This window comes from Phocoena sinus, chromosome 2 (assembly GCF_008692025.1).
Source record: "Phocoena sinus isolate mPhoSin1 chromosome 2, mPhoSin1.pri, whole genome shotgun sequence".
Taxonomy (NCBI): domain Eukaryota; kingdom Metazoa; phylum Chordata; class Mammalia; order Artiodactyla; family Phocoenidae; genus Phocoena; species Phocoena sinus.
The window spans coordinates 58116371-58140977 of record NC_045764.1 but is presented as its reverse complement, the minus strand read 5'-3'; the positions used below and the strand labels follow the sequence as shown (position 1 = coordinate 58140977).

At 50.5% G+C, this 24607-nt stretch overlaps 2 protein-coding genes and 1 long non-coding RNA gene across 5 annotated transcripts in view; 1 reads left to right on the top strand and 2 right to left on the bottom strand.

Moving 5' to 3' along the window:
- Positions 1 to 585: 585 nt before the first annotated feature.
- Positions 586 to 9491, bottom strand: SH2D7 (SH2 domain containing 7). Its single transcript, XM_032621696.1, has 6 exons — positions 9210 to 9491; positions 7822 to 7911; positions 4617 to 4786; positions 4127 to 4335; positions 2095 to 2757; positions 586 to 636 (listed from the first exon to the last, which is right to left on the bottom strand). Exons 1-6 carry the CDS (start codon positions 9383 to 9385, stop codon positions 586 to 588), a joined length of 1359 nt encoding a protein of 452 aa, XP_032477587.1. The 5' UTR covers positions 9386 to 9491.
- Positions 9492 to 9493: 2 nt separating this feature from the next.
- On the bottom strand, positions 9494 to 22717 carry LOC116749680. Its single transcript, XR_004348672.1, has 4 exons — positions 22650 to 22717; positions 12680 to 12870; positions 10916 to 10997; positions 9494 to 9885 (listed from the first exon to the last, which is right to left on the bottom strand). It is a non-coding gene; the product is annotated as an uncharacterized LOC116749680 (long non-coding RNA).
- Positions 22008 to 24607, top strand: part of TBC1D2B (TBC1 domain family member 2B) — an 88012-nt gene continuing 85412 nt past the window's right edge. The window contains exon 1 of one of the 3 annotated variants that reach the window (XM_032624324.1): positions 22008 to 22421. In XM_032624324.1, coding sequence (XP_032480215.1) covers positions 22065 to 22421 — 357 coding nt within the window. In that variant the 5' untranslated portion in view covers positions 22008 to 22064. The remainder of the gene's footprint in view (positions 22422 to 24607) is intronic. The other 2 variants (XM_032624323.1, XM_032624326.1) reach the window with 2 other exon arrangements.

Genomic DNA, 24607 nt, shown 5'->3' with positions numbered 1-24607 from the left:
GCCTAGGTGCCCCAGGGCCAGAACCATCACCTCCGAGGATGGGGCTTTGCTGCTACTTCCCTGGTTTCTTGCCCCAACCCCCCTGGGGCAGGAGTAGGGATGTGGCCCTGGGCCCTCCCTCCTTTCTGCTGATGGGGCCACAAGGAGGGGCACTGGTTGGTCTCAAGAGCAACTGAATGACATCACTCGGTCAGTCAGGAAAATGCCAGCGCTGCCACAGGGCCTGCCCCACGCTCAGTAAGTGTTCAGCGGTGGGAGGTCAGCACGGCCAATCCGTCCAGGCCCAGCCTGCTCACCTTGGAAATGCGGGTGGCTTTTGGCCAGTCCCCACTCCTCTCGGGCCTTGATTTCCTCTGGATGGGTGGGAGGCACTGGGGAAGCAGGGCACAGCCCTGAGCTGCAGGCAGCTGGAAGGTCCCCTCCCATCCTGTCCCCTAGGCTGTCTCGGAGCCTTGTTCCAGAGCAGGCTGGTTCGATCTGAGGGTGCAAGGGGTGCCTTCAAGCAAGCTGAGAGCTTCCCAGTAAGCCCTGGCGTAGCCCAGATACCGGGAAACCCGCTGGTGAGCTTCAGAAAGCCAGGCCTCCTCAGGATTTGTGCTTCTTGTCCGTGAAGAAGAGCCTCCGGAGCTTGTCAGGCTGCAAGGAGGGAGAAGATGCTAGAGCCTGGGTCCCTGGATGGGGAGGGGAGAGCCAGGCTCAGAGCATCCCTTGGCAGCAACTGGGGGCTGGGGCTCAATGCTGGAGAAAGGCCAGGTTGGAATATTGATAGTTTTTCCACCACCCCTCTCAGTGCCAGAAATTCCACTCCAGTCCTCTGGTTTGGATGAAGGATTTGCCCTCTCTGGCTAAGGAGGCTAGGGGAGAGTGGAGAAGAAAGGCCAAGTCCCCCCTTCCCTCACTGGGTCCCCTGGGGTCCCCAACCCCAGTGCTGTCTGCCCCAGCCATGCCCTAGGTAGAATGGGGGTGGGGAAGTACATGGCACAACCAGGGACCGGAAGGACTTTGCAGCTAGAGGGAGAGCAGACATGGGTTGTGGCTTCTGTGGTTCTTAGAAGGGCTGTCTGCAGGCAGGATCTGTGGTCCCGGGCATCAGGACCTCAGAGGCAGCCTTGCACCAGGCGAGCTCCCTGTCCTGGGGTGCGTGGGCACAGCCCTTCCCTGCGGGAGTAGCTGCGGGAGGCCTTCTGGTGAAGGCCTTTCAGCTGGGAGCTCGGGGTTTTGCCGTTCAAGCGGAAGAGGAGGTCTGCACATGCCCGAGGCCTGAGGCTGTGCCCTCGGGGAGTGGGCTCTCCCAGCTCATCGCCTCCAGGCGTAGGCAAATACGCTGGGGCTGAGGGTCCAGGAGGGTTCCTCTGCATCCCTGGGAATCCTGACCACCTCCCTCTGCCCTCCTGATCCCTGCTTCCCCTTTTCTCCTTTCTTATCAGAAATCCCCAGGAATAACAGCTGCTCACTGACAGCCATCTCTGGGCTGTGTCCTGAGCACATAAGGATGTCTAGCTTCACCTCCTGGGCAGCCGCCCCTGGATACATCCATAGGACCAGCCCATTTTACAGATGAGGAAATGGAGATCCTGGGTAGATGCTAAATGAGAATACAGGATGCCCGCTTAAATTTGAACTTCAGATAAATGAGGAATAATTGCACTATTGGGGACATAGTTATGCTTTAAAAAGTTACTCATTGTTTATCTGAAATTCAAATTAACTGGGCGTCTTGATTTTATCTTGCTAAATCTGGCAGTCTTAGTTGTGGGGGAAACTATCTTGCCCAAAGCCACATGGCTAGGGAGTGGCTGAGCCATGAAAAGGGCCAAGGCAAGTCAGACCTGGAGCCAGGGCCCTTGTCCACCTCTCTGAGGCTCTGAGACGCTTGCAGTGGCCAAGAGGGAGGGACAGGAGTCCTAGTCTGCCACAGAGAAATACATCAGAAGGGCCTGGAAGCCTCCATCTTACATCCAAACCTAACATCTGCCTCTCCCACCATCTCTAAGCAGAAGTTAGGGCTGGAAAGTTCTGGGCAGTGGCAGTGACCTGACCTGCCCATGCCTGAGGGCCACAGGTCCCTCCTATCACCCCACCCATGGAGCCCACCTTATGTGTCCGTCCAGTCTCCTTGCTCCTGGCTGCCGGGATTTGTTCATAAGTGTTCCTGGGCTCTGGGAGCTCCGGGGCCCCCAATATCCTCTCATAGCCACAGTCTGTGGACCCTGAAAGCTTGCTATATGTGGGACTTGCTCCAGGATAGGGGGGCCTGGCTGGGCCACCCCAGCAGACTGTGATCTGCTTGTAGATACTGCTGCCTTCTTGGTCTGGCACATCCCTGGCCTCCTCTAGGAGGCCTTCTGCCCAGATGAGCTCATAGATGTCTGCAGAACGGCTCAGTTTTGGAGACCCCTGACTCCAGGTAGCAGCTGAGGATCCTAGAGCCTCAGAACTGGGGGGCAGGAGAAGGCCCCAAGAAGTGGGAGACACTCTAGGGCCCTGGTCTGGGCTCACCCCAGAGAGGGCAGGTCCCGGGCCATCAGGCTTGTTCCGGCTTCCATCTGAGAGTCTCCTCAGGGCCTCCTTGCCTGGGGAGAAGGCCTGGCTGCTGGCTGGGACTGGCCCCTGCCTGCCAGACACATCTGTGCCCCGGCCTAGCCGTGCCTGGTTCATCGTTCTCAGATCTGCACAGATGATGTTGTGGGGGCCTCCAAAAGACTCGTCCAGAAGGGAAGCACTCCTCTCCGGGAGGGGAGGCACCTTGACGGGGGCCTGGGGAGAGAACGACAGAACCTCTTAGAGGTTAGCCTGTCACTAAGTTGCCTTCTGGTAAACTGCAGGTCTCTCAGAGAAGCTGAGGCCCCTTGTCTTGGGCTCAGTTTACCTGACGGTTACGTGCAGGGTTTGGTTGACATTCGGGGTCCCTGCCAGCTTCATGCTCTAGGACTCTGAGTATGGTCCTTATGTTGGCATTCAAGGCCAGGGGTCACGAAATCTACCTCCCACCCAAGATCATCCTTCCCTGCTCCTCTCCCCCCAAGAGTGGTGGTCCCTCAGAGCCCCCTGAGCCCACCCACTCACTGCTCCCTTCCCCTTCAGAATGGCCCACCCCCAAGTCCATCAATTGTGTATTTATTCAACAAATATTTAGTAAGCACTGTGTAGACACCGTCCTAGGTGCCAAGGGCCCAGTGATGAGCAAGACCACCTCTTGGGAGTTTACATTCTAACCTGGAGATGGGCAACATACTGCTCTGTTGTATAGTTTAATGTGGTTGATGTAATATATGATACAATAATATATCACAAGATAATATACTGTCAGCTCACGATCAGTACTCTGAAGAAGAACAAAGCAGAGTAATGGGATAGGGAGAAAGGCTGGTAGGAGAGGGGATATTTTCTATAGTTTAGGTGGTCCTCTCTGAGGAAATGACATTTAAGCAGAGAATGGAATGCAGTGAGAGTAGAAGCCATGCAGATGTCTGGTGGGAAAAGCATTCCAGGCAGTGGGTACAGCAAGAGCAAGGGCCCTGAGGTGGGAACGAGGTTGATGTGTTCAAGGGAGATCCAAAGGCCAATGAGGTTAGAGAAAAGTGAAGAAGGGGGACAGGTAGCAGGGCACCTGGTGAGGCTCTTGTGGACCCTGGTGAAGATTTCAGATTTTATTTTAAACATGAGGAGAAGCCCTCGCTGTGATCTGATATATATTAAGAAAAATCTCCGTGAGTCCCTCCTGTGAGTTGCTGTGGAGGAAAATAAAGTATTGACTTACAGGCATCCCACTCTACAGTTTACAAAGGGATTTTTCTGACATTTCATATCCATTCCCTCATTCAAGCCTCACAGGAACCTCAAGATTGGTAAACTGAGGCTCAGAGAGGTTATGTGACTTGTCCAAAGTCACTCAGCTAGAAAGGCCAAGCCAAGGTTTGAACCAAATCCACCGGCTAGAGGCAGGCCGCAGCATGGGTGAACCACTGGGTAATTCCAAGCTGGGCCACTCCTCTCTGGGCCTGTCACTCACCCTCTGCAGCCTGAGGGGATGGCCAGTGTGGCCTCTCTGGGCCTGATGGTGGACGTGGCACCCGCATTCCTGGTCTAGCAACCCTGACTCTGGGTAGCCCAGAATCCTCCTCACCTCCATGCTTTCTTCCTTGGGGAGGTTCCAGGGACTTGCATCCAGGCTCTTCTTTTTGTAGAGGAAGGAGACCTGGGGCTTTGGAGAGGGACAGGAGCTGGCAGCCTTGTCTGGGACTACCGTGGGGGACACTGCAGCAGGCGGGTTTTCCAGGCCCAGATTGGTCTCATGGAGGCCCAGGGTGATGGCGTCATATAGATCACTGTTCTCTAGCTAGGGACACAGCAGGTGTGTGGTCATACACCCCTGGCCAGCCTCTAGCCTCCTGCCAGAGACTGCTGGCCAGAGATTGAAACATTCCCACCAGGTCCCTGACCTCAGGTAGAATGCTTCCTCCATCTCCCCTTCTCAAATAGGGACCATGACCCTGCACTGAGTGCCCCTGGGTGGCAGGAAATAGGGAAGGCAAGGAAAGACATGTGGTCGAGTGGTGGACGCCCCTGGCCCGGGCACCCTGCCCCACCCCACGCCCCCCGGGGAAGAGAGGTACCTACCCGGGGGCAGGCAGCAGCCAGGGTCTCCCCGAAGGGCTCAAACTGCACCTCCTGGTAATGGCGCACGAGCTCAGCCAGGGTGCCGTGGCTCTGGGTGTCCCCTGAGATGAGGTAGCACCGGTTTTGGAGCTGGTTGATGACAAAATGCCGGCAGCGGTCACTGCCCCTGCAACACAAACACTTGTGGCCTGGGGCTGCTGACAACTGGCAGCCCTGCCTTGGCCCAGGGCCGGAGCTGACCCGGGGCCATGCTGCCCACTTGGGCCTTGACGTGCTCCTCTATAAAGTGGAAGTTGACATCCAGCAAACACAGCCTTGCAGGTGATAGGGAGCGGTTTTCCAACGCACACCGCACCCCCACCCCCGCATGTCAGTCAGGGAGGAAAGGGCCAGGGCCGGGGTTAAGGGGGAGTGAGGCACTCAGCTTGGAACATGGACGCAAATTTAAAGGGATGCCACAAAACTCAGTAATCAAGATAACTAATAATGCAATATTTTAGAAAATCAAAATTAATACCAAAATATCCATGATGAGCAAAATATCTAAGGCTTAAAAGATGAGGTCCGAGCCCCCACTTGCACAACTCAGCCTTACTCATCTCACCCAAATCCCACCCAGGCCGAAAAGATGGAGTTCCAGCTCCCATCTCCACTCCAGCCTGTAAAGTCCCACCCTCTTCATTTTCCTTTTTTATGGAAGAGTAACGTAAACACAGTGAAGTGCACACATCCTAAGTGTGCAGCTCGATGAACTTCCACATATGAACATTCCCAGGTAACCACCGCTTAGAGCAGAACAAAACATTTTCCGGCTCCCCAGAAGGCTCCCTCGTGGCCCCTTCCAGTCCAACGTAGCCACCACTCTGACCCCCATCACCGTAGATCAGTTTTGCTTGTTATGGAATTTCACCTAAATGGAATCATACAGTATTTCTTCTTTGTGTCTGGCTTCTTTCACGCGACATTATATCTTTGAGATTGATTCAAGTCCATGTAGGATTAGCTTCCTTTTTCCCCCCCATTGATAGGTAGTATTCCATTTAATTAAATCCACAGTTTATCCATTCGGCTGTTGGACATTTAGATTATTGCCACATCTGGGCAATTATAAATAAAGCTGCTCTGAACATTCTCGTACATGGCTTTTGCTGAATATATGTATTCATTGCTATTGAGAATATCCCAGGAAGGAGGATTGGGTGAGGGATACATGTATGTTTAGCTTTAGTAGATTATGCCGAATTGTCTTCTAAGATCATTGCCAAGTATGAGAGTTACAGCTGCTCTGCATCTTCACCGACTCTTAGGTAGCCTCTGTCTTTCCACTGTAGCCATTCATTGTGGTTTTAGTTTCTACTTCCCGGATTGCTAAAGCTGCTGGACACCAGCTCACTGTCCTTTTGGACCCTCTTTTAGGAAGTGCCTTTATTTTGCCTGTGTCATCTTTGTCTTACTGATTTGCAGGAGTTCTTCATATAGTCTGGATATGAGTCTTTTATTAGGTGTATGTATTACAATACAAAACCTCTCTAGCACTGCGGCTTGTCCTTTTATTCACTGAATGGTATCTTCTGATTCACAAAAGTTCTTAATTTTAAAGAAATCCAATTTGTTAACCTTCCCTTTTATGGTCAGTACTCTTGTGTCTCGTTTAAGAAATCTTTGCCTGTCTCAAAGTCATGAAAAATATTTCCTATGTTTTCTTTTCCTGTGTTTTCTTTTGCTTTTCTCACTTGGGTCTGTGAACCATCTAGAATTAATTTTTATGTATGGTGTGAGGTGGGGGTCATTTCTTTCCATGTGGATATCCAATTGCTCCTGTACCACTTATTGAAAAAACCAGCCTCCCCATACTCCTCCCCCCGCCGCGACCCCCCACCCTCCCCCGCGCTGAATTGCAATGGCACCTCTGTTGCAAATCAGGTAACCAAATGTGGGGGACTGTTTCTGGATTCCACTGGGCTATTTGTATATCTTTGTGCAGCCCCACTTTGATCTCTTTAATAAGCTGGCGCTCCACCTAAGATCATGTTTGAAAAAAAAAAGCCCTGATGCTGAAAAGACATTTGAAAACTGCTGAGTTTGTATATTTCAAAGTGCTGAGGACCATACCTGGCACATAGAATAACAATAACTATTTTAATAATGACTAACATTTATTTATTTACTATGTTCTGGACACTGTACCAAGCACTTTTAAAGGTATAAACTCATCAAACCCATTCAACAATCCTATGCAATATACCCATTTTACAGATGAGGAAAAGTAGGTGCAGAGAGGCAAAGTGACGTGCTCAAGATCAGAATTAGAACTGGGGCAATCTGAACAGATGATAATTTTGAATCTGAATCTGAGGCCCTTGAGATTTGCCCTGGAGCCCCAGCCTCCCTCCCTCCCTAACTAGGGGTGGGGGAGGGAACTTCTTCCTTTTTCTGCCTCCCCCCACCCAACCTACAGGCTCTGACGTCGCCACCTCTGACTTCATCCTGGCCATCTTGTCTCCTCTTCTCCATGCCCACTGCCTTACCCTAGCCCAAGCTTCCTCATCTAGCCCAGACCTCACCCCTCAGTAGTCCCCACTGCCCCCACACCTCCAGCACCTGTCTTGAGTCCTCCTTCCATAGGCTGCCTGAAGTATCCTTGCAAAACCTAAGTCTGACCAGATGACCCTTCATTGTCTACAGACATAGCCAGACATCCAAGGCCGTCCTGAGCTGCCCCCGGCCTTCCTCTCCAGGCATTGTTCCACTGGAACCATGTGTCCTTCTGCATCTGGCAACTTGTGGCTCCCAACACCTTAGTCTGCCCTGTCTCTGTTCTTTTGCATATGCAGTTCAATCTATTGGAAAGGCCTTCCTAAACCCCAATCACACCTCCTCTGCCCAGCAAGTTGCTGTTCTTCCTTCTATCCTGTGCTCAAAATCCACCTCTGTGAAGCCTTCCCCAGCCTCCCATCAGAAGAAGGTTCTCCCCTGCCCCCCACCAACTCACCCCCTCGAAGGTGGGTGCTTCATCCTAGTATACGGCTGCTGCTGTTTAGAAAATGTCTGATGGACGTGGACGGATGACTGAGGGAGTGAGGGAGTCAGGGCCCAGGGAAAGCCCAGCAGTGTGGGCTGGTGGAGATTCCAAGCTTATCTGCAAGTCTGGCTTGTGGAGCCAGAGCCCACCTGCCCTTTGCAGAGGGCTTCCTTTCTTACCTGTAGGACAAGATGTAGCCGGTGGCCCGGTCGCTGAGGCGGATGAGGAAGGAGCCAAGAGCTTTGTCCCTGAGCAGCTGCTCCGTCTGCCTGGGCAGAGGACATGCCATTAGCTGGGGCTGGGTCCCCACAACAGCAGGAGCAGCCTGACTTAGACCAGCCTCAGAGTCCCTGCCAGCCATGCCCCAGACCCAGTGCACAGATCTCCAACCCTTTATAGAGAGCTCCCTCAGACTTTCGTCTGGTTCTGTGGAAGACTCAGTCTGGGGCTGGCTGGTTTGGAAGCCTGAGGTCACATACACACCGCCCCCCCCCACTACTGCCTCACCATCAGGCACAGTAACCACTGACCCTCCCCACCTGAATGTCCCTGCAGCAAGAAGGAATCCATAGAGCGCGAGATTTTTAGGTTTGTGGGATCCTTGCCTCAGGACTGCTGTGTACAGCTGTGCAGGATGTGTACAACACAGTAGTTTCTGCAGGGAGAAGGCGTTGGAATGTCTGGAGCCTGACCACAATGGCAACTCATAGGTTCTCATCCCCTTCCCTTGCATGTCCCCTTCAGCCTCAGGCAGCTACAGATAGTTCTAAATGATGCCAAGGATTTTGGAGGCATGGTGGCAATTCCAGCTTTCTTCTGGTTTGGCAGTACATAGACCAGATATTTCCTCACCCACTTATTCACCAAATACTTGCTGAGTGCCTGCTCTATGCGGGACCAGCTACAAATTTTGCAGGGGTCAGTACTAAATGAAAAGCTGGAGCCCCTTACTCAAAAAGTAAGAATTTCAACAGAGCAGAGGGCCCTGTGTTACAGTACACGTCAATGCCCGTGAAGCTGTGCCTGCTTCAATGCCAGGTGCTGGGCCAGGAGGACCTAATGAGTGGCTGCATTTGTCATTTCTTTAGCTAGTGCTTTGGCAGCTTGGAGATCCAGCCCAATCAGAAAGCCAGCCTCCACATCTTGGCCCGTATTCCTAGAGTAACTGTATATCCAGGTTCGCCTGGGAGAGTCCCCACTTAGAACAGTTCTCCTAGTTAAGTCCTCTTACTAACAGTGCTCTGGTTTGGATGATGAATGAAACAGTCCCCCTAGTAATTCATCAGGTTATCCGGAGCTGTTCTGAATGCATCCTTCTCCAGCCTGCCCCTCTCTGTTTCTCTGGCCGCCTGACAGCCCCAGCCATCCCAGCCCTACACTCAGAGCCGGGGCCAGTGCCTTTGCCCACCTTGCCCACAGAAGCGGCTGTCAGAGAACTCGGCATTCCTCAGTCTGTTCCCCCACCCACTGCTTCCTGGGGTCCCCGCCTAGCCCAGGGAAAGGGGCTAGCCCCTCGGCCCTGGGGGGCTAGGGGCCACGCTGGGCACGTGGACAGGGGCAGCCTTACTTGCGGGTGATGAATCCGTGAAACCAGGGGGGCAGGGCTCCATTCTGCAAAATGAGGGGGGCCTGCGTCTCCATGAACCACATGAGGGCCAGCTCCTGCGGCTTAGCCAGGGCCTGGCTGTCCCCGGCCCCCTCGGGCCCCCTGACCAGGCTGAACTGCCTCAGGTGGCCCTCCATTCTAGCGAGCACTGACGTGGAAGCAAAGCCCCAACCACCCGTACGCCTCTCTATCTGTGGGCATCCCGGCTCATTTGCCTGAGTCCATGCCCTCTCCAACCACCCGCGGCACACAGGAGCCCTATTGTCACCTCTGACAATATGCGGCCGGTTCTCCTCTCTGATGCTCTAAGGCGGGGCACCTTGGCTGTCTGGGGACATTGGGGGAGGGTCACAGTAGCAGTCAGAGAGGGGCAGGAGAGGGATCCCTGACTTCCTGGCTAACAGATGAGCTGCCCCACTGGGTTTGGCCCCTTCGCCCAACCTCCGGTCTTTGTCTCAGCTAAAGACCAGACTCTGGCTAAAGTCCAGGCACTGCCACTGTTAGCAAAGTGGTGAATTTAAATTCTACTTATCCTTCCTTCATGGCGGCCACTTGTATCTTGGTGAAGTTCCGTGCTGATTAATTCCTCTTTCCACTCAAGATTGATTGTCTACTGCGTGCCACGTGCATCTGGGCCCTGGGAAAAAAGCAGCAACCAAAACGGCATTTTGCCTCATGGCACATATGTTCTAGTGGAAGGAGACAGATAATAAACAAATACATACATAGAATATGGGGTCAAGTGTAATAAGCACTCCAAGAAAAAGGGAGTGGAAGAAGAGAGCACGGATTGTGTTATTTAGATAGGGGTTCAGGTAGGGAGTCAGGGTTGGGGGAAGCCTTGCTCAGGAGGTGCCACTGGAACAGTGAAAGAGAATGCCAGGCAGGTACCTGGGGGAAGAGATGCTGCTCCCAGCAGAGGGAAGAGCAAGTACAAAGACTATGAGGTGGGACTCTGCTGGAGATCCTGAAAAGCAACCCAGAAGCTCATGTGGCTGGAGGAAGAGCCCTCTGCCATGAGGCTTTTGAGAGGCTTTTGCGAGGAAGCACTGCACCAGTGAGGGCGCAGGATATTTGTTCACGCAAACATCCCTGAATCTCTAATGTGTTCCCGAGTTTCACAGCAGAAACCCAGGCTCGGTTGACAGTGAGGCAGGGGATGTTGCAAACAGTCAACCCCGAGGATCTGGGTTAGAATTCCGCTTCCATCACACTGACACAGGCCTCAAGGCAGTTTCTAAGTGGTTGCAGATAGCTCAATTTCTCCATCTGTAGAATGGGAATAATTTTTAAAAAGCTAATTTCTAGACTCTAGGGTCATTATGACAAGTAAACGAGACAGCATAATGGTTAAGAATGAGGGAACATATATGTAAATTCCAAAACAGGCAGAACTGACCAATACCAATAGCAGTTAGGACAGTGTTTACCTTGGGGAGTGTATGACGACCAGGAAAGGGTGAGGAGCTGCTAGGTGCTGGTCATGTTCTATTTCCTGATCTGGGTGGTGTGTTAGATGAGTGTGTTCACTTTGTGAAAATTCACATGAGCTCTGTGCTCGTGATCTATGCATTTTTCTATGTATATGTTCTACTTCAACAAAACAGCTCATTTGTAAAAACTGAGGACGCTACAGACATATTTCTTTGGTTCCAGTTCCAGCTCACTAGCTATGGGACCTTGAGCAAATGGCTTAATTTTTCTGGTCTTCTGTGTCATCATCTTTGAAACAGGGAGGAAGAACACGACCTGTTGTTTGGAAGGTAAAACGCGTTAAGTCTTCAGAGCAGAGTTTGGAACGTAAGCTATCAGCATTAGCTATTACTGATGATGATGATGATGTAATGACTCTGAAATACAGTGGGTCCTCCCCTATTGGTAACTATTTTTGTTATTACTATTATTATTATAATTTCATCATGGTCATTCTCAAATCAACATCAAAATACCAATGGCAAGTGTGTGATACATATGATTTAGAGGAAAGGTCAGGGCATGAGGCATACCTGCAACCTCAACCTGGACAGCTCATTCCCTGTCTTTGAGACTCATTTTCCACCTCTGTAAAAAGGGTTGCAGGGCATCCACTTGCCTCACCTGTCGATGGAGTGAAATACTACAGGACAGGCCCACGGGCACATAGCAAGTGTTCCCGAGGGTCAGCTACCGGGAACATCACTTTTATAAAAATTTCCAGCCTTGACAGAGAGGAATCAACTCCAGCCAGGGGACACCGAGAGGGATTCACATACTTGTGAAATGATCTTCCTGTCACAGATGTAAGCCAGTGATATACTGGGGTCATAATGGAAATCCCAGGGCCAAACTAGAAAGGACTGGAATTTCCTAATGAGGGGTGGGGGAGGCGTAGGAGTGGATTACATCTTTATCTTCCCCAATCTCTAACTGAAATTCAGCATTTCCTTCCATGGCGAGTGCAGAGAACATATCTTATTAGTGTTCGTAACACCTGTGACTTTGTCACCAAAGGAGATCACAGATATTTTCATATCACATTACAGCTGCTGCAGACATCCTGAGATATTGATTTTGCTCATTACCCCAAAATTATAATAATTAGACCCAAAGCTGGATCTTGATATTTAACATGCTAATAAAGAAGCACATCGTATTACTACATCACAGATATTTAGATAACCTTATTTCAATATGATTGATTTCCACAGTAATTCTATGTATTTTATTTCGTGCATTTAAAAATATTATTCTGAGAAAAAGTTCATGAGCTTTACCAGATACCAAAGAGGTCCATGGCCCAAACAAGGCCAAGGAAGCCGGGGTCTGACCCAGAGTCGGTTTGCTGCCAACATGAGGTCTTGGAGGTATTCAAATACAAAGAAATGTGTTTCTACAATTTTCCATGAGGTGTTCTCTCTCCACCTCCCTTTTAGGTGGGGCACTTTTATGAGCAGAACCTGGCCATTTGCATAAGAAGACAAAGGCTTTGTGTACTGGAAGGGGGAGCCCAGGATGGCTGCAGGACAGATGTGAAGATTCCAAGGTCAGGCAAATAAAGGAGAGCCTGTATTTATACTCAGAGGAAATGGGGGTGAGGAGGGGTTGAAGCCAGGTTTGCAGGCATCAAGAGAACTCTGTGAAAGACTGGGGATGGGTTTTCTCTGACAGTGTTCCACATCCCACTGTGCAGTTCATCACCTGTGCTCACCTACTAAGGGCTGGGTCTTGGGACAGAGAGAGGACCCTGGAGCAGCCCCGTCCTCCTTCTCCAGCCCTGGGTGCCCAGACGTGTCCAGAGAGGAACTAAGAGGTTTCAGGCTCTTCAGTCAGACTAAGCGACTTAAGAATCCTGGTTCCCCCTTTGCTGGCTTTGTGAGTTTGGAGGAGGTACTTCACCTGGCTGTGTCTCCAGTTTCTCATCTGTAAAAATGAAAGGGAGAAAAAGTACGCACCTGGTAGGGTTTGGGGATCCAGTGAGCTGATCCGATGCAAGGGAGTGGTGGGGAGGCATGGTGCACATGCAGTAAACATCAGCCCCAGCTCCAAATCAATCCCCCTGCTGGGAAGTCCCCAGAATTCTACGTCTCTGTCTGTCTCATCGAAATTTCCTTGTCCTAGGTTCTCCATCAAGGTCATGCTTCTCCTGTAGGACCAATAGATGGTAATGTATTATCCATTAATTTACTCTCTCCCGAGGATGCTCAGTCTGGCAAGGCTTCTCAGGAGGAGAGCGCTCAGATTTCTCCAGAAAGATGCTCAGGGTCAGTGTCTTTCCAGCTGTTTTGATGGAAACCCACTGAGTATGGCCAGAACCCCAGCACTAACGCTGCCACTCCTTCTTTCTTGAGCCTGTGCTGTGGGAACACACTACATGGCCAAGTGCTGCTGGCAGCCAGCCTCCTGGGTAGAATGCCAAAGTGGGCTTTTCAGTAAATTCTAGTCGTATGTTCATTTTAGTTTATGAACACTGCATTTTCGTGCCCCTTAGTTAGTTATTCCATTAGAATTTGTTCCACAATAGTAGTGAGTGGAGAATGAACGATCCTATTTCTTTTTTCTCAGATTGTCTGCCTCATCCTCCACTGTATTCTGTCCCTAGAATAGTGCTTGGCACAGTTAGATGCTCAATAGGTATATTTTATTTTATTTTATTTTTTTGATGTGGACCATTTTTTGTTAGTCTTTATTGAATTTGTTACAATATTGCTTCCGTTTTATGTTTTGGTTTCTTGGTCGTGAGGCATGTGGGATCTTAGCTCCCCGACCAGGGATCGAACCGGTACCCCCTGCACTGGAAGGTGGAGTTCTAACCACTGGACCACCAGGGAAGTCCTGGTATATTTTAAATTATCATTCAAATTCGTGATACATCCACATGGTTTTTAAAAATAAAAAGTGTGAAAAAGGTACCAGTAAAAATGTTCTCCTTCTAGGCATGAACCCCCATCTACCCAGTTCCATCTCTTTCCCACAAGGAACCGCTATTATTCATTCCTTGAATGTTCTTCCTGGGTTTCTTTATGCATATTCAAGTAAATACGTATATTCTTATTTTCCTCCCTTTGTTATATAAGGGTAGAATCCTATGCAGTGTTCTGCACCTTGCTTTGTAAAACGATTTAGTAATATATCTTAGAGTTCCTTTCATAAGAGTACATAGAGGGATGTCATTCTTTTTGTTACAGCTGCATGGCTGCACCATAATTTTTGTAACCGGTCCCCTACTGACGATCATTTGGGTTGCTTCCAGTGTTTTTATATTTCCAACAATGCAGCAGTGGATGACCTTATACAGATTTGATTAAACATAAGAGTGAGTACATCCATGGAACACATTCTCAGAAGAGAGATCGCTCAGTCAAAAGGGTATTTGCATTTGTCATTTTGATAGATGTTGCCAAATTGCCTTCTTTAGGGGTTGTAGTCATTTACGCTCAGGAAATATTGAATGAATGAAGAGACAAATAAATAATATATCCAAGCTCAGACATTTGGGGGCCCCCAGCTTGCAAGAAAAACTGGGAGAGGGCTGATGCTGACTCAGAGAGGTCACCAATTTTACCGTGACTCTTTCAGCCCCTTGATGTCACTGAGCAAACTCACCTTTTCACCTATAGATCATGGCTGTTGGGGTAGGAGGGCAGTACCCAGAGATGCTCCCTACAGATGTCTTCCCACCAAACAGGCAGCTCTGTTTCATTCACAGGACAATGGCCAGGTACCGAGAACTTTACAAGGGCTGGAAAGAGGCCCTCTGGGCACTGGGAAAAACTGGCACAACCATCCTTCAGATGGCCAGATATTTTCAGAAGAAGATTTTATGAGCCCAATTCTTGCATCTCCTCGTGTCTAGAAAAGCACTAAAAACATTGATGGTGACATCTGCTCCTCGTGACCAGCAGCAAGTCTCTGCAAAAATGGGCTGCACATACCCCCGTTCACCAAAATCATGTATATACTGACCTCCCCCGCTACCCCTTTGGAGCAGTTTCTCAGAGCTCTCTGAAATGCTGTCTCCTGGGCTACAGTCCTCATTTTGCCCCAAATAAAACTTAACTCACAACTCAAAAAAAAAAAAAAAAAAATGTCTGAGACCTGAAAAAAAACACCAACAACAAAACAACTCTACCACTATTGGCTCCAAAGTCCAAAAGGAGAAAACTGCAAAATCACAGCAAATGCGTAACAAATGTCTATCCAATATATTGTTGCATCCACTTCATTTAGTGTTCATAAAATTTCACCATATCTGAAAATGGTTTGGAGGTCAGATTGTCTTACCTCACAAGAATCCCCAGGTGTTCAGGAAAACTGCCAACAGATTGTTACTAATTGTCAATTAAATGAATTCTCAAAGCCAAATCATTCCAAAGGAAAATCATAAAAGTAATCATTTCAAAAAAGTTCAAAGTAAAGAAAAATTATATATAGTATTATACATAAGATATATAGAATATTATGTCATATATAATATACATATGTAATGTTAATTAATACTATATATAATATTAATTAATATTATATTGTATATAATTTAAAATTTTCAAATGTGGATGTGTCATTAAATTTATTCATTTATTTATTTGCTACATAGGGAGATGCAGACTCCAAAAGTAAGAGTGCCTTGGACCTACCAAGGTCTTAAGAACACTGCCAGCCCCACCTACTCCACAGAATACCCCTGCTCTGGGACTGTGGGGTCCTGACAACCCCGGAGGAAAGGGAACCCACCCCTCAGATCAGAGGCGCTCCCCCGTTGGGTGTACCTCTCAGTTTTAGCAGCAAGAACAAGACGTAAATTTATTTCTCTATAGATTATCTGGCCTCACCAGTGAGTAGTTCTGAGTCCCATGCAAAAATGAAAATCTACAGAATTGCATGCTGTCTGCTCATGAGAAGTAAAGAAGGGACGGGTATGTAGGGATCAGTTTAGGGCCCGTTGGGAAGATCAGGGGCCAAGGACCATATGTTGGAACTCTTGTTCTATAGTTTCTTGGAGGCCAGTTGGCCGCCACGGGTCCTGGCACACCTGACAGCTTGGACAGCTGCGGCTGCCCCTCCCTTAGTCCTGTCCCCGTCTCCCCTCCCCTCACTTCACAGCTGGGAAATGGAGGCCCACAGTAGATCTATAACGATGTTGAGCCCCTATCATGTGCCAAACACTTCAAATACATACATATGATTGCCTTTCCTCTTTATAACAGGTAGAAAAGGTAGCATTACTGTCTCCATTTGTCCCCATTGTAAAGATGGGAAACTGAGACTCAGGACTGGAAATGGTCTGCTTGAGACAAAGAGTAAGTCAGTGGCGGGGCTGGGACCAGAACCTGGGTGTCCCACCCCGGTTCCTAGTAAATACGCTGCATCTGCCTTCCATGCCTTTGCTCTTGACGTCTCCCCTGCCTGGGGCTCCTTTCCTTGCTACTCAAATTCTATAAGTACCTAAAAAATGCCCTGAATCAAAATTAATAAATATTTTGTCAATATATTCAAAATACAAAACAAATCTTAAAACATTCTCCTCTTCACTCCAAGATCGGCTCTTTCTGGGTGTCCTCACTGCCCATTATCACATCCTGACTGCTTTCTGGGACCTTCCCTCCAAGGTCTTGTCTCCTTATTGCTTTACTTGCACGAGCACCTTTTAAACTCCTTTGGAAACCCCTTTACCCAACCGGATGATGTCTAAACTTCTATCATCAGAACAGCATCTCTTCAAGACTTCAATGAACATACCCCCACCTCCCAGGCTGGGCCTCACAGTGGAGGCTGCAGTCCCAGCGCTTGTGTGAGCAGGAAGGAAGAATCTGAGCTCAAGTTTGGCTGAGGGACGGGGATCCTGGGAAGGGGACCGCAAGAGGGCCCCTGGGAAAGGTGAGCGGGGAAGGCAGAAGGGCTTACAGTGTCCTGGGCACAGTGCCAGGCCCAGAAACAGGACAGTGACCAGAAAGGACAGGGCCTCTGCAGCTACAGCCCCATTGCCTCCCCTGGGGTCCAGTTCTCACCTGCTTCCTGGGCAATGTGGCTTTCCCTAACTCCTATGCGGGCCTCACACGCAGCCCCTGCAAGCTTTCCACCCCCTATCAGCTCCCAGGGGCACCCAGGCCTCTACCTATCTGAGCCCTGGCTACCTGGTCCCGGGGCTGGGAGCTTGCCCAGCACCCCAGATGCCTTCCCTCCAGGAAAGAGAACCACAGGTGTGTAGATTTGCCTGCCAATTTGGTAGGGAAATGAGGCCTCCTGGAAGCTGGAGACGGCAAATCTAGGCCGAGAGGGTTCCCTTGGGGGGCTCCCCTGTCTGAAGCTCCCCCACCTGCCTAGACCAAGAGCTTCCTGCAGCAGGGGCCAGGCCCACTCCTTTTCGGAGTTTCAGCATCACTAAACACCAGGCGGAGGCAAAGAGGAGGGGCTGGGGATGTTTACTAAATGAATCAGCTACCATGCTGAGGCCTTACCACCCATGAGGGGCTGTGTCAAATGCTTGGCATTTGTTATCTCGTTTAAGCCTCACGACAGCTCTAGGAGGTAAATGCTATTATTATGCCCCATTCTATAGATGAGGAAACTGAAGCAACGGAAGGCTGGGTGATCCACCTAATGTCACACAGCCCCTCCTTTATTTGGGAAACCGTCCCCCCCAACAGCCAGAGGTCAGGCAGCGTGGTGCAGGGCTGTGTGGAAGCACGTGGACAGCCCTCTCCCTGGTGGTGGTGGGGGTTTCCCTGTGGGAGCTGTTCACCCTGGTCAGTGCAGCTTCTGCTATGAAGACGGTCTGGCTTTCCCTGTTCCCTCTGCCACCCTCGTGTGCTCCGCCCATTCACAGCTCCAGTACACCAGTCTTGCCCCATGAACTCTAGTACCCTCCCCATCCAGGCCAACTTCCTCCAGATGTGCTCCGGGTTGAGCAAGGCCCCACCAAGGTTGCACTGTGTCCCCCCGACGCCCCGAAAATGGAGCCAGCTCTGCCAGTACTCTCTGCCTCGGGCACAGAAGGCCTCCATTGGTGCCATCTGTGTGTGAGGCAGGATGGTTAAGGCAGCTTCTCCAGCAGGGCAGGGGAAGATGCAAAGTGGTAATGCTTGCACTGACCAGAGTGGGCGGCCAGGCCTGCAGGATGACATAGCACTCTGAAGGGAAGGGTTAGGTCGGTTGTAATGACTGGAAGAAAGAGACCTTTGAGCATGGAGGCTCAAAAAAACAGAGCCTCTGCTGGCCTGGGGAGCTGTAGGGAGAATGACCACGGGCCCTCACAGCTGGGCCTCATGCCACTGATCCATTTCAGAGCAGGTGGGGCAGGGCTCTTGGAGATCACCTTGCCATCCATTCCCTCGTGGAATAGATGGGAAACTGCAGCCCAGAGAGGGCACAGACACACCGAAGGACACACAGCATATCAGGTGGTAAGGTCTACGTTCCTCTCTGGGCTCCCCACGGGATTGTGGGCTCCTCCTGTGGCAGGTTGGTGTCTTAGCCAGCTCTGTCCCCTGGGGTCTGAGAGATGCAAAGGCAATGTGGCTGGGTGCTTCCTCAGAGGCCTCTCACCCTGTCCATCTCTGGGGAAACTGGAGTAGGATGAGTCACTGGCTCTGTGTTCCCTGGGGTTCGCCCAGAGGCTGGCCATGTGGGACCAAGTTCACTGCTCAAATTTCCTCTTTTTAGTAAACAGCAGCCACTTCCTCCTGGGTTGGCCATTTCCTTCTGGTTGCTGGTTCCTGAGAGGCTCGAGGGGGCAGGGGCTCACATGGGCAGGCAGGGCAGACCCTCTGGCACCAAGCCCACCCGTACTGGACACGGGGGAAGGCATGTAGGCTGTGTAAAGCTGGTGTCTGACCACAGGACATTGACCTTTAATCTAAGAGACTTTGGAAACTGCAAAATGTCAATAAGCCATCAAAGAAGGGTGCCAAGGAATTAGGAACCACCAGGGGCAGGCCCAGAAGGTCCATGTAGGAGGGCCTGGACAGGGGTGATCTGGTTAGAAAAGGGTAGAAACTGAAGCTGCATTTGTTTAGCATTTTACATAAAATATAAAAATTTGTCCAAAATAAAGTTGGAGAGAGGTGTTAAGAGAGACAAGATGAAGGTTCACTGTCCAGCCCCGTTCAGCTTGTAGCTTTAGGAATGGGGGGTGACGCAATGCAGGATTTGCTCATGAAATAACCGGCATCCCAGGGTGGCCAGGAGAGAACTGGCAGGGCAGGGGGCCCTGGGAGAAGTCTGGAGGATCCAGAGGGTGTTGGGGTCTGTCCTGGAGCCTTGGGCCTCTTCTGCTTGGCTCTGCAGAGACGTGGGGCCCTCCAGAGGCCTCTGCTGAGATGTTGCCACCGGCTTGGAGGCCTCCACATTTTGCCTTTTCTCACTGGGGTCTCTGGGCTTGTGGCTGAGCAGCCTCCTCAGAATGCCACATTCTGGGCCTGGCCAGAGCCTGGCAAAGGGCCAGGAGAGTTTAGATATAGAGTTTTTATCAGTAGTGTAGGTTCAGCACCCGGGTCTGCCAGCTTTCAAGGGGCCTAGGAAATGTTTGTAGCCTAAGAAAAGGATATTGGCTGCAGAACCCAAGAAAAAGAGGAAAATCAAAATTGATAAATATTTCATTAAATGTCTACAAAGTGTAACATTATGTCAACTTCATAGTTATCATAAAAATGTCACTCCCTTTGAAAACAATTTATAGGTTGGGTTTTTTTTTTTTTTTTTTTTGCGGTATGCGGGCCTCTCACTGTTGTGGCCTCTCCCGTTGCGGGGCACAGGCTCCGGACGCGCAGGCCCAGCGGCCATGGCTCACGGGCCCAGCCGCTCCGCGGCATGTGGGATCTTCCCGGTCCGGGGCACGAACCCGCGTCCCCTGCATCGGTAGGCGGACTCTCAACCACTGCGCCACCAGGGAAGCCCTATAGGTTGGGTTTTTTCTCACTCAGCCAGGATTCCCAATAGACATGATGACTGCCAAGATATGGTAGCCAAATGTAAATTAAAATGAATTCCTCGTAGTCAGATACTATCCAGCGCATAATTCTAGAAATTCCTTCAAACATTTTTAGAGCAAAAATTATGTTTATTATGGGATGTGGAGCATTTTAATATGTTTGATATGATATGCGGTGTGGCCTCCATAAAGAAGAGGGCAGGGCCTGCGAGCATGTTAAAATGACAGGGAGAGAGTGGAAGTTCAAGTGCAGGAGGGTGAGGCTTGAGGCCAGCTTGCCCACTGAGAAGCACAGACACCAGCTCTGGGAGGGATGGCAAAGGTCTCTTGTCTAGTACCATCGGCCCAGACCCGGCCAGCCAGGCCAAACTCTTGCCCAGGGTTGGGGGCTCACTCCTGCCACCCGTGAAGGATGCTTTCCTCCTGCCTAGCAGGTATCTGCCTCTACCAGATACCCCACAGGGTTTAGTTCTGTCCTCTCAGTCGACAGTCTCTGGTCACCCCTACTTTTGCACAACTCACTGACAGAGCTGAGGGCGGAGGTGGGCTGTACCCCACTCCCACCCTCTGGCCTCCTCTATACCTCCTGTGTGTAGCTGTGTACTGCAGTCTCAGTTCTCCCAGCTCTTCCCCTTTCCATAGGATTTCCCGGTCACCTCCCACCCTGGCTGCCTTCCCCATAAGCCAACTAATCACAGCCCCTCTTGCCCATGGCAAGGCCCAAATTAAACATGGTTCCCTCACTCCTGAGGGTGGCCCATCCCATCCCTGCAGTGCATTCTCTGGCCTCCCATGTGTTGGGGCTGCTAGAGCCCCCTCTCTGAACCTGCTGATTTCAAAGAACATCAATGCTAATTGTAGAATAATAATAATTGACATACTGAGTGCTTACTATGTAAGCACTTTTACATGATCTTGTAATCCTTACAAGAACAATGGTATGAAGTAGCTACTTATACTGTCCCCATTTTATAGATGAAGAGACTGAGGCTCAGAGAGGTAAAATAAATTGCCCAAAGTCACACCTCTGGTTAGTGGCAGAGCTAGGAGACAAATTCCATCAGTCTGCATTCAAAGAGAACCAAAGGGCACTAAGGTAGAGGTGTCCTTGCTGTGGCCAGCCAGCCAGATTCTTGACGGACCCTGGGGAAAGGGGTGGTCATGTGGCAGCTCACATAGAGCCCGTAGCTGGTTGGCTGGCGGGGTAAGCTCACTCTTGCTACCTGTCTCCAAGTAAGCAGTCTAATTTGGTATCCGTGTCCATTTCAGAAAGCTCGATTTTCCACCTGCGTCTGTTAGTGTGTCTGTGTAAAAACATGCAAAACGAAGATGAGATATTGTTTTGATTTGGCCCTTTCACAAACATAGCTATGACCTTCCTTTTTTCTTCAAGTAAAGTGAACTTTTGTATTTGCTTCTCCCCCACATCTTTCCACGGCTCATTCCCTCACATCATCCAGGTCTCTGCTCCATGTCACGTCCTCAGAGGGGCCTCCCTGACCCTCTGGAACGTAGCCTGCCACTCCTGCCCTACATCCCCCCATCCTCTTACTTTGCTTAATTGCGAAACAATGGCACTTGCCTCTTGAAGTTATTGTGAGAATTCAAATGAGTTAATATATAAAGCACTGGTAAGTAATACATGCTATTTAAGTGGTAGTCCTTTTTAAAATTTCATCACAGCGTGTATACAACACAGTATACATTTATCTGTCTTCTTTATGTAGTTTGTATTATCTCTCTCCCTTACTAGACTATTATCTCCATGAGGGCAGGGAAATGATTGGCTTGTTCACTGCTGTGTCCTCCAGTGTCTGGAACTGTACCTGGCACATACAAGGCGTTCAGTAAATATTTGTTGAAATCGGTGAACGAACTGAGGTCTGGAGAGGTAGGAAGTGCTTTGGCTTTCATTCACGCATTCTATAAACATTTACTGAGCACCCACTCAGCGCCAAGCAATAGGCTCTCTCATTTTTGTAATACTAGCCTGTGAATCTGGCAGGGCAAAGATTTAAAAATAAAGTTTTTTAGTGAGGTATAATTTACATAGAGTGAAATGTACAGTTTTAAGGGGACCCCTATTGAATTTTGAGAAATGCGTGTTCCAAGTACCCACAATCCCATAAAAGAACAATGTTTCAGCCCGGCAGCGCGAGGTTTTGAGCCCCAGGTTACACAAAGGAACAGAGGGTAGGGGTGACTCTTCCGGACCAGCCTCTGGGGCGCCTGCGGGACCGCCCCGGGTGCGGGCAGGCGCTCCCGGGGGCGGGCGGGGGCGGGACTACAAGTCCCAGGCTGCTTTGCGCGCCCGCCAGCCGTGCGGAGCGGCGGGGTTGAAGGGAGGGGGCTCAGCGGCGGCGCCGAGGCGCTGGGGGCCGCGGCGCTGGCGGTTGGAGCGCGGGCTGGCGATGCTGGGCCCCGGGGCCCGGGCGGAGGAGGGTAGCACTGGCGAGGGCGCGGCCCCGGGGGCCGCGGCGGAGCCTGGGGCAGGGCCGGGGCGGGAGCCAGCGCGGCTGTGCGGCTACCTGCAGAAGCTGTCGGGCAAGGGCCCGCTGCGCGGCTACCGCAGCCGCTGGTTCGTGTTCGACGCGCGCCGCTGCTACCTCTACTATTTCAAGAACCCGCAGGACGCGCAGCCCCTCGGCCACCTGGACATCGCGGACGCCTGCTTCAGCTACACGGGCCCCGACGAGGCGGCCGAGCCCGGCGCGGAGCCGCCCGCTCACTTCCAGGTGCACAGCGCGGGAGCCGTCACGGTGCTCAAGGTGGGACAGCGCGCCCCGCAGCCCCGCACCTGCCTCCCGGGAACCCGCCCAGACGCCCTTCCCCTGCTCCCCCTGCCTAGCCTCTGGGGCTGCCCCCGATGCCCAGCTCAGCCTAGCTCCTCTGACCATCTAACTTTTTGCATACCCTCCTTTCTCTAAAGCTCTTCTGTCTTTCTTTCCCTACTTCTTCCTCAGACTCTGTCCCCGTCCCCATCTCAAGCCCTTTACCTGGGTTTAGGCCAGAGTGGCTGGGGGCTACTCAGTCCCTTGACCCGTTATCTCCCTCTGTGCCTTGCCTCGGGCCCTTCTCTGTCCACCTCCCTTCCCCTCCCCACCCCTGTCCTGTGGATGTCCTGTGTAACCCTCCCAGGCATTCATTACTGTAGGCTTCCTGCCCTTGGGTAAGTTATTAGCTTTTTCAGCTGCCTCTTCTGTAAAATGGGGATAGCACTAGTATCTACTTCGTGGGGGTGTTGGAATTACAAGAAATATACTCTGACCTCTCCTAAGTGTTACTGCATTCAGGGCTATAGACCGAGAGAGTCAGAGTTGGCAGGGCCCTTAAAAGATAATCCACTGCAGTCTCCTCCACAGTGGGCAGAGACACTCCAGATAAGGTCACACAGACAGTAAGTAGCAGAGACTGTTTGCTTGCTCCGTATTTTGGCTGGGAGAGGAGGGAAACGTTTGCTTCAACCAGTTCTGCCTTGCCCATTTGAGGCTTCCATAATCTTTTTTCTACACAGTGTGTAGAAGCATGGGACTAGAGTCAGAAGTCCTGATTCTGGTGCTGAGAAGCCTTCCCTGTCCTTGGGGCATCCCATTATCTCCTAGGGGCCCTCCTGCTTCCAGCACCTGGGCGTCTGGGCCCTGGCCTGGAGTTGGGTCTCTCTCCCAGCCTCCTTCCCTGCCTGGTTCCTGTGAGCCTCCACCCTCACTCCTCTCTCTCGCTTCTCTTCCGTATTACAAGCTGGGCTTTCTCCAGAGCAGCAGGGCTGGGCTGGGATGTATGAAAACTCTGCAAAGCTCGCCAAGTGGAGAGCAGAGTGGGCTGAGCCTGACGCCCTTGGCCTTGTGAGCACAGGGCTGTTCCCCGGATCTCCGAAGCCAGCAACAGTTGGAGCTGCTCCCCAGGTCGTTTTTAGAGCTTTGTCAGCTCAGTTCCTGCTGTTTCAGGCAGAGTCTGATTACTGTGTTCTTTTAGGCTCTACCATCCCTTCTTGAAGCGGGTGCAGACAGCCTTTTTCTCCAAAGGAAGCCAAGCAGAGTTTCAGTTCAACTCGGGCTTACTTAGAAAGCATTGGTGTAAACTTGGGAGTGATCTGAGCAAGTACACAGGGACTTTTGCCAAAGAAAGGCTTGTCCTCACTGTATATATGGACTGTCGCTGTGCACAGCTGAATTTCCTGTGGAATTGTTTGTTAAAACAGAAAATAGAGCATTCTGTTTCAGATTTTCTCAAATGACTTTGGAGCCCTCCATCAGGTTTTTTCATTAAAATGTTTTCAATGATGGAGGTATCTACCTAAATGGGGCTGCAATGCAGTGTCAGGAGTGTGGCTTTAGAGTTGGATTGACTTGAACTTGCGGCCTGAATCTGCCACTCACAGGTGTTGAGCAAACTATACCACCTCTCTGTCCCAGTTTCCTCTTCAGTCTAATGGGAATCTTACCTTCCTCATTGGTTAGTTTTGAGAATTCTGGAAAATAGCTGGCACAGAGTAGGCACTACATGGCAACAGATGGTGTCTTTGGCCAATTAGGTAGTACATTCATATAATGGAATATTATGTAGCCGTGAACATAAAGGAATGAGAGCTCTAGGTGTCAACATGGATGACTCTCATAAACATAAAATTGAGAAAGAAAAACAAAGTTACAGATTGATTGCATACAGAGGTACCATGTAAAGACTAAGAAGATCATGCAAACACATATTCTGCATGGGGAGTGGGAGAGCTGTGTGGGCGTGATGAGCCCTGGCTTCAGGATGGTGGTTCCCACTTGGGAAGAGAGGGGAACGTGAGTGGGAATGGGTGCTCAGGGGGGTTCTAGTGTCTTTGCAGTGTTTTATTTCTAGCACTGGGTGGTGTTTGTTATATTATTCTATCTGTCTCTTTGTATGTTCAGAATATTTCTTTAAAAAAAAAGGAAATTGATTTTCATGTAGGTTACTGACTATGGAA